This window comes from Suillus paluster (genome assembly GCF_016628075.1).
Source record: "Suillus paluster strain FC165 chromosome Unknown EDB91scaffold_1, whole genome shotgun sequence".
NCBI classification, from domain to species: domain Eukaryota; kingdom Fungi; phylum Basidiomycota; class Agaricomycetes; order Boletales; family Suillaceae; genus Suillus; species Suillus paluster.
Genome location: NW_024537561.1, coordinates 1,362,421 through 1,378,213, shown reverse-complemented (window position 1 = coordinate 1,378,213; position 15,793 = coordinate 1,362,421). Strand labels below are relative to the sequence as shown.

General features: G+C 49.1%; 7 protein-coding genes across 7 annotated transcripts; 2 read left to right on the top strand and 5 right to left on the bottom strand.

Moving 5' to 3' along the window:
* Positions 1–361: 361 nt before the first annotated feature.
* On the bottom strand, positions 362–1,539 carry EDB91DRAFT_1241760 (ADK-domain-containing protein; the record flags this gene model as incomplete). Its single annotated transcript, XM_041322118.1, has 5 exons — positions 362–655; positions 717–909; positions 959–1,023; positions 1,087–1,195; positions 1,268–1,539. 5 exons carry the CDS (start codon positions 1,537–1,539, stop codon positions 362–364), a joined length of 933 nt encoding a protein of 310 aa, XP_041184537.1.
* Positions 1,540–3,065: 1,526 nt separating this feature from the next.
* On the bottom strand, positions 3,066–4,450 carry EDB91DRAFT_1213461 (mitochondrial protein; the record flags this gene model as incomplete). The annotated part of the gene is made up of 6 exons (XM_041320776.1): positions 4,238–4,450; positions 4,133–4,187; positions 4,023–4,080; positions 3,739–3,967; positions 3,470–3,673; positions 3,066–3,418 (listed from the first exon to the last, which is right to left on the bottom strand). Exons 1-6 carry the CDS (start codon positions 4,287–4,289, stop codon positions 3,066–3,068), a joined length of 951 nt encoding a protein of 316 aa, XP_041184536.1. The 5' UTR covers positions 4,290–4,450.
* Positions 4,451–5,342: 892 nt separating this feature from the next.
* Positions 5,343–6,454, bottom strand: EDB91DRAFT_1233455 (plant expansin; the record flags this gene model as incomplete). Its single annotated transcript, XM_041321103.1, has 5 exons — positions 5,343–5,362; positions 5,419–5,696; positions 5,749–6,131; positions 6,183–6,275; positions 6,341–6,454. 5 exons carry the CDS (start codon positions 6,452–6,454, stop codon positions 5,343–5,345), a joined length of 888 nt encoding a protein of 295 aa, XP_041184535.1.
* A 750-nt stretch (positions 6,455–7,204) lies between these two features.
* Positions 7,205–8,723, top strand: EDB91DRAFT_1093993 (scamp family-domain-containing protein). Its single transcript, XM_041316852.1, has 10 exons — positions 7,205–7,288; positions 7,337–7,540; positions 7,596–7,779; positions 7,830–7,874; positions 7,922–7,946; positions 7,996–8,014; positions 8,072–8,120; positions 8,179–8,329; positions 8,385–8,426; positions 8,482–8,723. The coding sequence occupies exons 1-10, from the start codon at positions 7,285–7,287 to the stop codon at positions 8,533–8,535; spliced, it is 777 nt and encodes a 258-aa protein (XP_041184534.1). The 5' UTR covers positions 7,205–7,284; the 3' UTR covers positions 8,536–8,723.
* Positions 8,701–11,638, top strand: EDB91DRAFT_1325663 (uncharacterized protein). Its single transcript, XM_041325207.1, has 9 exons — positions 8,701–8,814; positions 8,866–8,933; positions 8,992–9,248; positions 9,308–9,384; positions 9,441–9,492; positions 9,552–9,645; positions 9,697–9,891; positions 9,951–11,191; positions 11,244–11,638. The coding sequence occupies exons 3-9, from the start codon at positions 9,046–9,048 to the stop codon at positions 11,395–11,397; spliced, it is 2,016 nt and encodes a 671-aa protein (XP_041184533.1). The 5' UTR covers positions 8,701–8,814; positions 8,866–8,933; positions 8,992–9,045; the 3' UTR covers positions 11,398–11,638.
* Positions 11,639–11,744: 106 nt separating this feature from the next.
* EDB91DRAFT_1233453 (S-adenosyl-L-methionine-dependent methyltransferase) lies at positions 11,745–13,053 on the bottom strand (the record flags this gene model as incomplete). Its single annotated transcript, XM_041321102.1, has 7 exons — positions 11,745–11,956; positions 12,112–12,313; positions 12,371–12,458; positions 12,509–12,529; positions 12,583–12,654; positions 12,703–12,842; positions 12,907–13,053. 7 exons carry the CDS (start codon positions 13,051–13,053, stop codon positions 11,745–11,747), a joined length of 882 nt encoding a protein of 293 aa, XP_041184532.1.
* Positions 13,054–13,353: 300 nt separating this feature from the next.
* EDB91DRAFT_1233452 (WD40 repeat-like protein) lies at positions 13,354–15,770 on the bottom strand (the record flags this gene model as incomplete). The annotated part of the gene is made up of 8 exons (XM_041321101.1): positions 13,354–13,460; positions 13,517–13,647; positions 13,702–13,895; positions 13,949–14,638; positions 14,690–14,839; positions 14,897–15,336; positions 15,482–15,560; positions 15,618–15,770. 8 exons carry the CDS (start codon positions 15,768–15,770, stop codon positions 13,354–13,356), a joined length of 1,944 nt encoding a protein of 647 aa, XP_041184531.1.
* Positions 15,771–15,793: the final 23 nt, after the last annotated feature.

The window sequence follows — 15,793 nt, the reverse complement described above, 5'->3', positions numbered from 1 at the left end:
ACAATATTTCTTCGTCTATGGTCTGCCTAGGGGAGACTATAGTAACCAGTGCTTTAGCACGCTCACCGAGGCATAACATCCTTTGGCAGAATATATTGGTGTAATACGTGTCTTCTAGAGACAGTGATTCGGTGACCAATGATACAACGCCAACATCAGCTGCGCACTAATTCGAGACTATCCTATTGGTATACGAGGTAGAAATACAAGTGATGAAAACATGGTGACGTCAAGATGTTTAAAACGTATTGGTCAAAAAGGTGGTCGATGGGAAAAGAAAAACATGCAACACGGTCCACGGAAGTGGCGAAAGAGCGAGCAGCACAAAACTGCTGCGGAACACAAGAAAATTTTAGACACATTAGGCATTACCAGCGGCAGCTCGGCGCTTCATTGCCCGCTTTTCCTGTCCCATAGCAAATGGATCGCTGAGACTATACCGCGGCCCGCACCGCCACTGAGCCATGCTAGCAGCGCGATCCCGAAGACCGGGGAACGACAGTCGTACAACAGCATCCAGCTGAGGCCAAATTTCGTCCGATGTCTCGCCTTGCAACGTGACAAGTCGTGCCGATTTATTGGTGGGCGATGCGTAATAGGCAAGCAGGGGCGACGTGGAATCGTAAAATTGCTTGAGACGGCGAGAGAAGATCTCCTAATAAATCGACCGTCGGAATTTGCTATGCAGATATTTCATAGTCTTTGAATCCACGTACAGGGTTATCATCAGGACGCTTCGTCAAGGGTTCTCCAGTCTCGTCATCGAAGCCATCCACTTTCGGTCGGTTGTATGACATATTGTACACACGGCCAGATGGCAGGTGAACCCAGCGGTCGGATATGCGAGTTAGGATTACATTGTCTGCGACATCCAAGTTGACTACAAGACTTAATGGGGCATTCTGGGTCCTGGTACCGCAGTAAGTACCCCGACAGCAAAAGAACCAAGAGTACGAACTGGAGATGGGTATCAAGCATTTTGCCTTGACCCAGCGTGCGTGGAAAACCGTCTAAAATCCAATGCTGTAAAATCACACAGTATGTATTCAGGGTAACCACGTCGAAGGAAAATCATGACAAACCAACCTTGTTGTGGAGTGCGTCAAGCTTACTCGTGACGACTTTGAGCATGACATCATCCGGAAGCAGGTTTCCCTGTGCAACAATTTCTTCTGCCTGTCTGCCTACTTCCGTTCTAATTCCATAACGGCAAAGGGTCAGCACCACAGCACCATTCACATGCGGGACGCGTGGAAATTGGCCTCACCTCTCCGCAATGTGCTGCCGCAAAAGGTCCCCGGTAGAAAGGGAAAGTATGTCGTACTTCTTCACAAGACGGGCTGAGAGTGTTCCCTTGCCAGCACCAGGTTTACCGAACATAAGCATGCGCAAGACTTTGCCGTCATTTTGGTCCGTTGAGCGCAGGTTGTTGAGATAGAACGGCAGGGCCTTCAATGCTGACACTGAGTGGGAGATAGAACGCGTGGTTGGAATGGGGGCGATTCGTATCGAAGGTGCGCGAGCGAACAGGGAGGTCATGAAGGAGTGTTGGAAAGGGTAAGCAGGGTAGGACCAGAGGCTTAGCGTCGGGTCCCAGATATATATCCCGCTGAGACGTGTAGTTTATTTGAATGTCGTCCGATACGGTTGGATAATAATTTTTGTTGGGGATACGTACGGGTAATAAGCGCCTATTATAAAGTTCCTGGGGAGATACGAACAAGGACGCGCTCTCTCACTTCACCAACTAGCGCAACTTTAAGGGGAGAAACTGCGGGGTTACTAGGTAGTGATGCAGGATTGATAGGAGAAAGGCGGGGAATTCGAAAGAGTCTAGATCTCTTTCAATGACTTTACTAAGGAGCCTTACAACCGTGTCACACCTAAGTAAGTCAAGGTCATATGCCAGGTCACTAAGTCACACTAGTCAAGTCTAGACTCCGCAACGCTGGCAACACTACTAGTAGCTTGTATCATCAGCTCAACAACGCACGGTCCCCTCCATATGGACTTCAAGGTCAATTACAATGCTTGTTCACCCAGGAAACTTGCACACGAGATGATCATCTATTGCCCCTTATCGATTATTTTTCGGTTCATTAATGTCGGGCCTTTACCCGATCACAAGCCATCATTTGTAGAACGACTCCAAAATTTTGGCTGGTCGCGATGTCGAGCTCGCACGCAATCCCAATATAGGATGCGTGTGTGTGAACGTCTTTGACCGCTCGAACTCGTACCTGGGATGAAGCAACGCACTTGCCCTCTTGCGGTATGTTAGTGAGTTCACCAGTTTCAAATTCACCACCTAGGGATTGATATATTTAGAATACATCGGGAAAGCGTGGCCAATGCAGAAATGACTTACCTGGCCTGAGACCCCCAACACGAGTTGAGTGTCCGATTTCTGTCACAACTTTGAAGCCAAACCATCTTGGGGGTCAAATGTCGAATGCCGGGCATTCAAGATATGCCTAGGTTGTGCATTATCTATTCATATGCACGACCTGTCCAATAATATCGGTACACATACTGTACGGCAAGAGTGCTACTTCCTTCCTGGCCAAGGTACAAGCTTCGAACCCGAGGTAATATTGCCTCTTGGTGATTTTATTTCCAAAGGAGTGCCAGATGAATTCTGATAAACTTCTTACCCGGGGCAGACTATTAAATACTTTTTTTTGCCATCAGAATGCGTCCTTTGGGGTCGTACATGGTTCGTCATATCAGTTTTCTTTCGTTCTTTGTCCTTGCTTCGCTGTAAGACACTGCCATAATATTCTCTCGGAAGCCTTGAGCCTCATCAGGATTTCATGATTCAGCGGTTCTTGACAAGTTTGAAGTTCCCCCTCGGAGTCTTGCCCAAGCCATCATCAATACTTACTAGAACACCCAGTCGTGCTAGTTGGCATAAAATTAATGTCCTGGATATGCGAGGATAATTTTAAGTTATAGACTCAACCGAGTCGTTGGTCGACCAAACAATAACGATTCACTACGAGGGGACAAAAACTCAGAGGAGACCCAGCAAGATATATGCATCGAGGCAATATTATAAGTTGATTCTAAGTGCTTGGGGTCGACGTCCCTGCTCCCATTTGGGACAAACCAATTAGGTGGCGTATATCGCGCACGCCAACGACACCACGTATATCCCTGGCTGGATCCAACGAAAGACAAATAGCCTCAGCCAAGTGATCAACGTGGATTGGGGGTATAGAGAGCAAATTCGCCATGGAAGTCAGGGCGGAAGGTGTTTTGTCCGTGGCATCGGGGCAAACAGAAGTCCCTAACCACCTCAGAACCGAAGAAGGCATCGGAATATACGTTGGTACTGCGGCATGGATCCGTGCTGAGACATCGAATATCGTGGCTGGAATGGTAGTCATTGGTCGGACATGCGGGTGGTATATTAAACCTAGTATGGCATGTCATTCATCGAACCAAATTATGGAGGATATACACTTACTGGGGCGGACATACACCCCCCTGTATTGTGGATGACTTTGGATGATTTCTTCAATCCGCTTCTCAGCCTCCCGTTTCGTTTCGAGATACCGCACGGAGACGATGGGTCGGTTGACGTCCTCCGCGGAGACATAGATGAAGGGCCGAACATGTGAAATTCCGGATACGGGCTCGCTCGCTACAAATGCTTCACACATACGGACGGCTGACACGGCACGTTAATACCGCGCGCTGTAAAAACTGTAAACGGAGCTGCGTATGATCACACACCTGTTTCATAATTGAGGGTGTCATAGGCGCTCCGTTGACCTTCTGCTGAAGAACTTTTGCCACGGCCAGCAAGAGATTTGAGCATGCCCATTACGTCTCCTTCTTGCATCCTCTGCTTGTACTGCGTATTGTCCAGAAGCGTACCAATAGTGTGAACAACAGCGTCAACACTCGGGAGGATGTCCGCATATGACTCTGGATTCAGGGCATCTGCTTTCCGCCATTCCACCTGTTTGGGGATTGAGTGGGCTTATGCGGTTGGGAGGGGGAACCGAAGAACGTACTCTTTCTACCCATGCTGGGGTGTGACCTTTTGGGGTTTTGTAAGGTTTTCCGGAAGAGCTGCCGGGCTGCGGATGAGTGGTGTCAAATACTGAGAGCATAAAGTACTTACCTTATGCTGGTGACCTCCATCCCCCGGGCAAGAGCCAACTTGCAAACCGCGGAGCCTGGCAGCCATAAGTGACATAGAACTACATGGAGAGTCAGAAACTCATACCAACGAAACCATTGCCACCGACAACAAGAATTTTTTGCGCAACAGCTGACATGGGGACTAGAGTGCTCACTGTTAATATGAGGCGTTAATGCTTACTTATAAGACTTGACTGTTATCGCGGTTAACTTTGACAGCTAAGTTACAGTGAGTATGCAGCTGCTCAAGCTGCCTTGACAGGTTGGCGGCCTTGAACCTGGATGCCTAATCGGGTAATTCGTCCGCGGGAACACATGGCGGAGAGGGATGAATCGATGACTGCTTACTAGGCCCGAGGAGCGCGGTGTTGGGTAAATTTTTTGGATAGCTTTGGGGCAGCTTGATGAAAATTGCAACCAGTTGACGTATTGTTCGTGCCCGAGTGTATGCCCGACCCAATCATAGACAGGAGAACTACTCTACTACTATAGTACTAGCAGCGGAGAGTTATGATAGTAATCATATTACATGTCGTCCTTCGACGTCGACGTTCCCAAGTGACGTTAACTGTTACCTATAAGTAATATTATTATATAGCTCGGCGACCAGGTCTTAATAATACTTGTTATCTCCAAGGTGCAACGTTGAGCAACCCGTTCTTGACTCTCGAAGCCTAGCCCTACATAATCATTTGAGACAAGTCGTTCCTTCATTTATCATATAAGTCAATCAAATGGTTCGACACTGGCAAGATACTCTTAAACATTTATGTTATTGCGCGCTGCGCTGTCTATCCGGATACAACATCTATGTGAATACAACATGACCAAGCATCCAAGACACTGTAGTACTAGCTATCAACAATGAATGGAACGCACTGCATGCAATGCATATAATAAAAACCGATAACAAAGGAGACTCGTGCATGTACGTAATTTCGAATGCTTGCAAAACCGTAGACGTTATATATGAAAATGAAGATGTGTTGCCAGCGGAGGGAGGTGTTTGATCGTTGGCAGCGGAGACCAACAACCACCAGGGTCATTAATAGTCTCGTGAACGCCAAGCTCAGTAACCGCGCTCCAACAGGACTAGCCCGTCAAAACAAATAGCGCATCAATGCGACACAGAAGGGACTGAAAACAGTGAAAGATGACAATGGCGGGCAGTGCTTGCAAGGGGAGAATGATTAAAGGTACTCCCACGCAACTATTAAGGGTCAGGTCAGCTAGGAACATTGAAGCGGGCGATGAGGCAGGACGCACTGGAGACTTCACCGGTGCTGAGATCACTGATGGCTTCAAAGGCAGCAACAGAAAGATCGATGGATTCCGCATTGTCGCAAGTCGGGCAGTCATCAGCTACAGTCACAGTAACCATCTTGCCGTTGCTCAGGTTGGTAATCTGAACCTGTTTACCACAAAGAGGGGAAGCATTGCCAGAGTTGCCATAAAGGGCCTGGTCCATAGCGCAGATATAGTCAGAATCAGAGTGGACGGTTCCACATGCACCTGCGTTGCCGTTCTGGTAGAAGTAGGTTGCACTGTAATGCAAAATTTGAGTATTCGGGCGACGTCAAAAAAGGGCATATTTACTATCCGCCATAGGTAAGGCCGCTGTTGCTGGAGGCAGTCGAGGGCGAGGTGGGCGCGGGTGCATACGTTGAAGTGGGAACAGGGGCAACGTTCACGGGGGCACTGGTTGTAGTAGGAGCAGGAGTAGCTGCCACCAGGGTGCTGCTCGTGGAGGGTGTAGGAGTAGCCACTACGGGGGTGCTGCTCGTGGAGGGTGCAGGAGTAGCCACTACAAGGGTGCTGCTCGTAGAGGGTGCGGGAGTATAAGCTGTTGAGGACGATGAGGGCTCATCACCACAATCGCCATCGTCACTCCCACCAGTCGTCACAGGTTCGCCATTGTTGCACGTGACGCCAGAGGGCATTTGGCATTGAGAGGGAAGAACATCGACGCTTTCATTGGCCTAGATGGATAATGAACAAAATTGATCCAAGACAACCAATGTAATACAAACCTGGAGGGGGTGGCAGCACTGATCAAAGAAGGTGGTGCCATGTTGGTCTTGACAATCGATTGAGAGGTACCTGCAATGATAGGTATCATAGGGCTAGGAAGTGATAATTGCCAAGATAAGCACACAAAGTCTGCGATCTCGAGGATACGTTGACGAACCTCGAGAGCCGCAGTGTCCCAGCCTGAAGGGGCAGTGGCACGAGGAACGACACGGGCAGAGACCGCAGAGGTAGCAATGAGGGTCAGTAAGACAGTTGCAAACGTGGAGATCATGTTGAACATTATGATCTAAATAGAAGAAAGGAGTGAAGTTGTGGAGGGAGTGGGGGCGAAGACGAGTGTTCGTGATCAACGAGTGGCAATACTCAAAAGGACCAGCTATTTATGGTGAAAAAAAACAGTGTTAGCACCGCATAAAGAGTGGGAGTCTGCTGGGATGACCTGACCTTATGAAACAAGCAAGGAATGCGTTTGCCTGACGGAAATTGAAGGGAGAAAGAAAGAGGCAGGAGGAGAACACGGCTATTAGCTCCGAATCAGTCTTTATCCTTGTGCTTAAGATTAAAGTATATCCAGATTAATAGACCGGATTCTCACGGTATCATCTCAAGGCCATTGTAGACAATGAACGATAGACTCACCAATATTTATACGACTCGCTAATTGTTCTCTAGAGAATAAGGTGAGACTCTCTGGCCCGTCTCTTCGCTAGTGGGCTGGTAAACTTCAAGCTTGAGGCCATGCATGACATGGCCCATCGTTGCTAGTTCCTGACCTTGCTGTAAGATGATCTTTTCATTCGCAAAAAAAATGATGGTTCCACCTGATCCGTATATGCATACTTCAAAAACTGTCCCCGCCGATCAAGGGGCTGCGGAAAGGTTGGCCGCTAAAGACCCGCGAATCAGAAGATGGGGTGCGGGCATGTTGTGCGCAGTGCGAACGTAACAACGATCGATGAAAATAATTTTGAATATTATCAATTAAAAAAGGGGTTATACCGGCAGTTTCCGAAAGTCATCCAGAAATCTGTTGAGACCAAGTCTATGACAATTACTTTCCAGAGCATATAGGTGTAACACCAGCAAAAAGAATATCAAGTCATGAGTACGTTCTTGGAATTTATTACTTATACCCTAACTTGATTCGACCAAGGTGAATTCACTGAAAATCCCTTCGCCTCAAGCCATTCACTTGACACGAATCCTTTTGACGACCCCACAACAAAGCATGTTGCGCAAAACGACGCCCATATTGAGGATCTTAGCAGACGAGAACGAGACTTGGAAAGACGTGAGCATGAACTGAACCAGAGGGCAGAGCATATCCGCACCCATGGACGCAACAATTGGCCACCCTGTATGCACCAGACTGCGGATTTCATCACCACGTACACTCATACTCTTTACACCAGTTTACCCTCTCATTTACCATGCCATCTCCGAAGAGATTCCAGAGGCTTCAAGACCTCTGATCACTCGCTTGTACCAGCTTTGGCTTGTCCTTTTGGGGACCCTAATCATAAACATGGTGGCTTGTATATTTCTTCTAATCGCTGGTTCAAGCGATGGCGGAAAGGACCTCGGTGGCAGTATAGGGTGAGCAACGTTATATCACGTCTTCTCTTCCTTGCTCAATGAGGGGTTAGATATGTGTTTATTATCGCGCCTCTATCGTTCTTATTGTGGTATAGGTGAGTGATGGATCTTACGAGGGTTCCAGACGTTTACGCCTCACTAGGCCCATATATAATGGTTATATGAAGGTGAGCGTCATTTCGCACAAAAATCTTCTCAAATTGACCCGTCGTGCAGGAGCAAGCACTTTACTATTGTCCGTCAAACTAACTGTAACCTTCTCGATCACGCTAAACGGCATTTCATTTTACAGACTTCTATTTCTTCTTTGGCGGCTTCCACCTCCTCTTCAGTGTTTACATGTGCGTGTTCGCCTCGCAAATCACGACTCGGGACTGAATGTGTTTTCATTCCTCGCAGGATCATCGGGATTCCCAGTACAGGGTCTGCAGGGCTTATCCAGGTCATCCAGATGTATGCGCAAGGTCACTGGGCCGCTGGCATTCTCTGCACGATCGCTACAGTCGGCTGGATAGTGCAGGGACTAGGGAATGCCTTCTATTACCGTCAGGTATGATGCTCCGTGCACATTTTACGCAGCAACGGCATGACTAGGACACTTGCAGATATGGAAGCACCATACAGCTGCCGGGCACACCATGGACAAGGTGATTTATTTTGCCATATGTTCACCAGGTTTAGGGTGCTGATGCGGCCCTGCAGGCGAAATCAGAGCTGGCTTCTCATGGCGCGAAGGCATACTTCACGCGAGGCTGATGGCAACGCTTCCTTCTAGAATTGTACTTACCTGGTCATGTGGCGAATGTGTCGTGCATGTACTTACATTTATCTCTACGATCACGAACCCTTGTACGAATCTGAGTTGATCACTGCAAAAATTGACGGTCTTTAACTCTTGGATAATCGGAACAATGAAACACGACTTGTGGAACATACAAGAGGATTGACCACCGCAATCTGAGTAATCTGAGTTTGAAAATTGAAGATTGATCCAAAAACGTTCGGCTCAACTTGTTTTCTACAACCACCACCTTGGTTAGTCCCGTCATCCATGCTTCCGGGTCGTATGCTGATCAGTTTTCATAGCCCAAAAGCCCAAAAAATTTCATAAAAAAGACTCTAGAAAAAAAAGCGGTTGCCTTGTTGCCTCCTGTGTATGTGGTCTCTCTCCTTAACATTTCGGGTCATCTTGTTTATCATCACATCGTGCAGTCGCAGAAAAGTCCTCAAAGCAGTAACGACCCCCCAAAACCCAGAAAACCAAATATGTCTTCGTCTTCCGTTCCCGAGGCCGCACCTATGGTCCAACCCGAGGCTGCACCTGCGGCTCCGGCTCCGGCTCCGGCTTACAACCCTCAGCCTTCCGTCACCTCCTCGCCCTCTGCGTCGCTTTATGTTGGTGAACTCGACCCCACTGTCACTGAAGCCATGTTGTTCGAGATCTTCAATATGATCGGTCCTGTTGCAAGGTGCGTGTTTTAGTCTCCCTGTTTGACCGTGGCTTCTCAACCGTCGTGGCACGTTACAGCATCCGTGTCTGCCGTGACGCTGTGACGCGTCGCTCCCTGGGATACGCGTATGTTAATTACCTCAATACTAGCGATGGTACGTCGATTATGGCTGTTTCATTCTCGAATTAATGTTCTATCTTATCTAATCAGGTGAGCGTGCCCTTGAGCAGCTCAACTACTCGCTTATCAAGAACCGCGCATGGTAAGTGATGACTAGCACGTCGCAAAAGCATGGAATTATTAATCACAATCCTATTGAAGCCGTATCATGTGGTCCCAGCGTGATCCTGCTTTGCGCAAAACTGGTCAAGGCAACATCTTCATTAAGAACCTTGACGAGGCTATCGACAACAAAGTAAGTGTTTGCGCTGGTGTTGCTCTGTCAAAATCTTACAAGTCATTTTAGGCCCTCCATGACACGTTTGCTGCCTTTGGTAACGTCTTGTCGTGCAAGGTTGCCACCGATGAGCACGGCCGCTCGAAGGGTTATGGTTTTGTACACTACGAAACTGCCGAGGCTGCCGATACTGCCATCAAAGCTGTCAACGGCATGTTACTGAACGACAAGAAGGTGTATGTCGGTCACCACATCTCTCGCAAGGTTCGTGTCTATTTGTCAGAATATGTGGTGGTATGCTTAACGCTGCCCCTATTTCGTAGGAACGCCAATCCAAGCTCGATGAGATGAAGGCCCAATTCACCAATCTGTATATTAAGAACCTTGACCTCGAGGTCACACAGGAGGAGTTTGAGGAACTCTTCAACCGATACGGTAATGTGACTTCCGCCGTCATCCAGGTTGATGACGAGGGCAGGAGCAAGGGCTTCGGCTTCGTTAATTATGAGACTCACGACGAGGCTCAGCGAGCTGTTGACAACCTACATGACATTGAGCTCAACGGCAAGAAGCTCTTTGTCTCGCGTGCCCAGAAGAAGGCTGAACGTGAGGAGGAGTTGCGCAGGTCTTACGAGCAGGCCAAGATGGAGAAGCTCAGCAAGTACGCAGGCGTCAACCTGTACATCAAGAACTTGGAGGATGACGTCGATGATGAGAAACTTCGTGCCGAGTTCGAACCCTTCGGTACCATCACTAGCTGCAAGGTCATGCGCGACGAGAAGAGTACCTCGAAGGGCTTCGGATTTGTGTGCTTTTCCTCCCCCGACGAGGCTACTAAGGCGGTCGCGGAGATGAACAACAAGATGATCGGCTCGAAGCCGCTGTACGTCTCGCTCGCTCAACGCCGCGAGGTTCGCAGGCAGCAACTGGAAAGCCAGATTGCTCAGCGCAACCAGATCCGCATGCAACAGGCTGCGGCTGCTGGTATGCCAGGGACCTACATTGGTAGTCCTATGTACTACCCTGGGCCTGGTGGTTTCCCTCCTCCAGCACGCAACATGATGGGCTATGGCCAACCTGGCATCATGCCCCCTCGCCCCCGCTACCCCCCAAGCGCCGGTCAAGCACCCGCCGGCATGCCCATGGCGCCTTACGGTGCCCCTCCTCCTCAGTATGGCATGCCTGGCTACGCTCGCGGAGGGCCTCGTCCTCCCGTTGCCCGTGGACCTGGCTCATCCCCCACTAATCCTAATGTTCCCATGCCGCGTGTCAACGGTCCTCCAACCAATGGCGCTGCTTCTCGACCTGGTCCTCCCCAGGGCGGTGCCCCGCCTGCCAATCGTCCTCCTCCTGGTGTTCCTGTTCCTGCTGTTCGTAACCAGCAACAGTACAAGCTCAATCCTCAGACCCGTAATGCTGTTGCTGCCCCTGTTCAGGCTGCCCCTCCCCCTGCGAGCGCGCCGCAACAGGATGCTTCTAGCCTCACGTCTGCTGCCCTTGCTAATGCATCTCCGATGGAACAAAAGCAGATGCTCGGCGAGGTTATTTACATGAATATTGCTCCGTAAGTTGGGATTGATTCTGTTGCACATTGTCACTAATATCGCTTTTCTCAGTGCCCAACCCGAGCTGGCTGGCAAGATCACTGGCATGTTGCTCGAGATGGACAATGCAGAGCTCTTCCACCTCCTTGATTCTCCCGATGCTATGACTGCCAAGGTCAACGAGGCCCTCGCTGTGCTCCATGATTTCTCTAAGGATGAGGCGTGAGCAATCAAGATGGATGAGGCGTAGCTTTGGCGGTGGGGTCATTCAGTTGTCTGAAGATGTTGTTTTCTGGAGCAGATTCTCGGCTCGTCCTTTCTTTTCGCTTGCTTGTTGTGTGGCATGTTTATCATCTGCGGCTGCTGCCTCTTCGTCATCGCTTTTTCTCTACGTCATGGGTATTGGTGGTGGTCATTCCTTTGTGTACTTAAAGGAACAGAGGTGATACAACTTGTATCTTCTGCCTGTGTGATTCGATGCTTGCGCCAATCATTAACATGGAAACGTAGGATACATGACGGGTATGGTACTTTTCCAACGCCCGGAAAACAGCAGCATAGGATGGAAGTAAGTCAAAGATGTTTAGCTTTCTTGGTTGCGTGCACAATATGGAGGCGCGTGGAAGCTCGGACGAGTGGGTAATATAAATCTTGATGGGCTTCTTCAATTAATTTCTTTGCCTCCCAGTCTCGCATCCCTGCAGACAAGAAAAGAGGCTTCATCGCAGGAAGCATCATGTCATAGTTCATCCAAGCTAGCTGACCGATACTGAGAGCGACAGGATCTGGAACAGAATGGTTAGATCGGGGATGCATTCGTGACGCGGTAACTGCTACCCTTTGGCCAGAATCCTATCGGCATATTTCCTTCCTGCGAGACAATCCTATCGAACGCCCCAGTCGATGCAACGAGATTGGAGAGCTCCGGAGGAACGTCAACAGTCGATGCCTTTGTCACGCAGGCACCTCCTATAGGTCTCCCACAGTGTGAACCAGCCACGCATTCCAGACGGCTGTCCGGAGCGGGTAATTTGTGATGCGGTTTTCTCATCCGCGATTGGTTCAGTGTCGGGCTCAATCAGTATGACGAGCCCTCCTGGGCGAAGCATCCGTGCGATTTCATGTAGGAAGCGAGAATAATTCTCTATCTTTGATTCGTAAGTCAGGGCGAACCACACCGCTGGCATGGTATTCCTTACTCCTGTATGCATGAATCTGGCGTGGATAACGTCGAAGTGTTCGCTCGGGTAAGGTAGATACCACTGATCCAAATCGCAGAGCTCAAACCTAATTTCGGATTAATGACAAAGTTCTACTTGAGAAAGGAGATAACCTACGTGCAGTTAGCGGGCACTTCACTGGAGGCATGTTAGCGATGTTCAGTGATAGTATGATAAGGAGTATAAATTACCGTGGTTGAACGGGCGCAAGGTCGACACCTATCACTTCTGCTGATGGAAATTCGTCTGCCAAGTCGATAGCCCTGTAAGGCGGTTATATATACCTACCACAAAATTTCCAGGATGCTCACCAGAAACCGCCTCCCGTACCCAAGTCAAGGACACGACAGCGCTCCTGTCCCTCCCTTGGTTTCAGTGTATCAGCAACGGGGCCGACATAATTCTTTCCATTGAAGAGAAATTGTATGGTTTTGTGTTGAAGTTCTGATCGCTGGAATAGGAACAAGTTTATCACAACGATGCCACGTTGCAGAAGGAAACAATCTGACCCTGACTTCTTCCTCGTCGGCGGCGGGCAGCATATACCTCGTACTGAGGGCATTGAATCTCCTGCCATGGATTTGACAAAAGAACTCAGAGTCATCCTCGCCAACGTAGGTAAGCTGGTTAAGAGGGAAGATTACGGGATAGTTGAGACGCATGAGCAAGCGCTGGTGGACTGAAATCAAGAAAGTGACATAGCACTGTTAAAGGAGTATTCCCAAGTCTTATATCCCAGTTGAAAAGGATAACGAGATGGCATATAGATGGCATCCATGTGTGGACAACGATGTGATCCTCGCGAAAGGGTTTGCGGCTATACCGCGGAACTTGAATGGGGATTTGAAATAGCGCAATCCTAATCCTATTTGACAGGACCAGCTCAGGTTGCTTCATTTGAGCTTTCAGGGCTGAGCTGTCGTAAATCTGGAGATGTGAATGTGATACGAAACTCATGAACTTTATCGTATTGGCTTGATGTCATGCACAAATACGGTACGAGTAGAATCCCCATGCCACCCACGGTTACTGCTAGCACTCACAAGGAAACGAGCACCCGGATCTACAACTTTAGAATAGTCAGTTGACAGGGCACGTATATGTATTCAATAGGATAGCACGTACGCATCTGAGAAACATAGCCCCCGTGATGACCTGGAATGATCTTGAATTGGACTCCACCCCTCAATTTCATGCTTCCATCGACTTCACCTGCATCTGCAGCATTCCACAAACGGATATTATCTGTCGACGCACTGGTACGTGGGGTATCAACTTCTCATCCCTGTCAACGTCACGAGCAAACTCACCATGCGATGTGGCGGCCATCAGGGAACGGCACCACACACGAGACAACACCCGAACTCGGTGGATTTCGAAGACTCTTCAGCAGTCTCGGTGTACAATTTGGAGCAGAGCGACCGAGCAATCGGACATCCCAAACATCGACCGTTCCGTTTCGGCGCCCAGCGTAAATGTGCGACCCGTCCGTGGACCAACAAGCCTGGGAGACCGCTTTAAGGACGCAATAGACTGTGAGGAATTGCGAATACGTACAGAAACACACCACGGTGGAGTCTTTTCACTCATCCAGAGTCTTCCGACACCCGTTCCTGGTGTATTGACCCGTTTGTCCCAAAGCATAATCTGTCCATCGATTGCGGCAATCATTAGAATATCAGGAGAAAACGTTGAACTGTTGGAAGCATGTAGCAAAGGTGGAGCGTTTTTCGGAGGTGCAACGGAGTTTTGAGGTGACCGTGCTGCCTGCTGTTGCCCAGGGTGATGTGCCACATCAGGGACGGCCAGGTTCGACTTATTGCCTGCAAATAGCCCGTCCCTTTGTGGAGCCTGAGAACGGATTGCCCCGAATTCATTTGGAGGTGGGTTCTCATTATCGAATTCGCCATCGGCATCTGGTTCACCGTCAAACAAGGGATCAAAGGAAGCATCAGATTTAGCATCTGCGTCTTGTATTTTGTGGTTCGAAAGAGAATCTATAGAGACGCTTGATGCTTGCTGGAATTGCGCGTCAGCGAGAGTCGGTGGCTCCGTGTTGACGCCCCTGGAAATATCATTCTCCCTAGTTGATTGTGATACCAAGCTTCGGTAGGAACCATAGCTTCCCGCGGATGATACAGGGTCAGAACAGTATGGGGAGCTGAGTGGTCGAATAGCAATAGCAACAAGCTGCGCGCCGTGGGCAGTAAACTTTCGGATTACTTGCCCTGTGTTCAAATCCCATTGCTGAATATTCTCAATTGAATAATCAGCACCACCACAATAATGAGACCTTACGGTTGCTTCACCATCCCACCCCGCGCTGAAGAAGCCTTTCTCATCATGATCAATAGAAAGAGCTGAAATAGGTCCTCGGTGTCCGTTCGCCAGGACATGAACCAAGCGGCCCGGATCATGTCGCACTGTAAAGAGATTGATGTGACCACGCTGCAGAAGTTCCTGATTCAGTGTTTTCGGTAAAATTATGGTGTTTAGAATGCATACGTTAGTTCCTCCTAGAGCCCAAACTGCATCTGAATGCATTGCCAGACTATAAACGGGACATGGAGAAGAATCACCCATCGGAGGATACACCGATTGAGGAACATAATCAGAGTTTTCCCACCAACACCGTATTTGACCGGCTTTCATGTTTCCCTCGACGACGTTGCAGTGATGCCTCTGAGGTGCCGTTAGCGTGGTCTTCCCGTTGACCGCGGCGAAGATATCGTAGTCGCGAATGAATCCGTCATCCGAACCGGTAAGGAGGTGTGTCATGCAGAAGGACGAAGCAAGGGCATGTGTAGGGACCGGGTGGGGTATAGCGCATATTGCTTCCACTGTGAAAGTTCGCGGGGGTAGTTCGCTGTGAGACGATGGGAACGCTAGTGCCTTCTTTCGAACACTTGCAGGGGATGGTGATCGCTGGTGAACTTGAGGTATTACTAGTCAAAAGTATAAGCAATATGATATGATAGGTTCGGAAGTCTGGCGTACCTTTAGGTGGTTCAGGGGTTGGTGATTTGGGTGAAAGCGAGGCTGATTTACTGACATCTGGAATGACGGGAACGGACGGCGAAGAGGGCCTACCATCTAGATGAGCTTCAACAAGAGGATCTGACTCCTCATCCTCGTCATCCTCGTCTTCTGAGTCGTCCGAAGGGGAGTCCTATGATAAAGCGTTAAACCTACTAGTAGCACGCAATTAGGGTGAACTGTCGTCTACCTCATCTGCGTCTGTTGCTTCATCTACACCATTCTCCAAGGCGCCCAGCAGGTCCTCGTCGATATCGTTCTCTTCCTCGGCATCGGCATCCGTTGTTCTTGTCTCGAATTCGAGGTCATCAATAGTTTCTCCTTCAGAGTCGCTGTGAGCCATGGAATCTATCCGAGATTCTCACG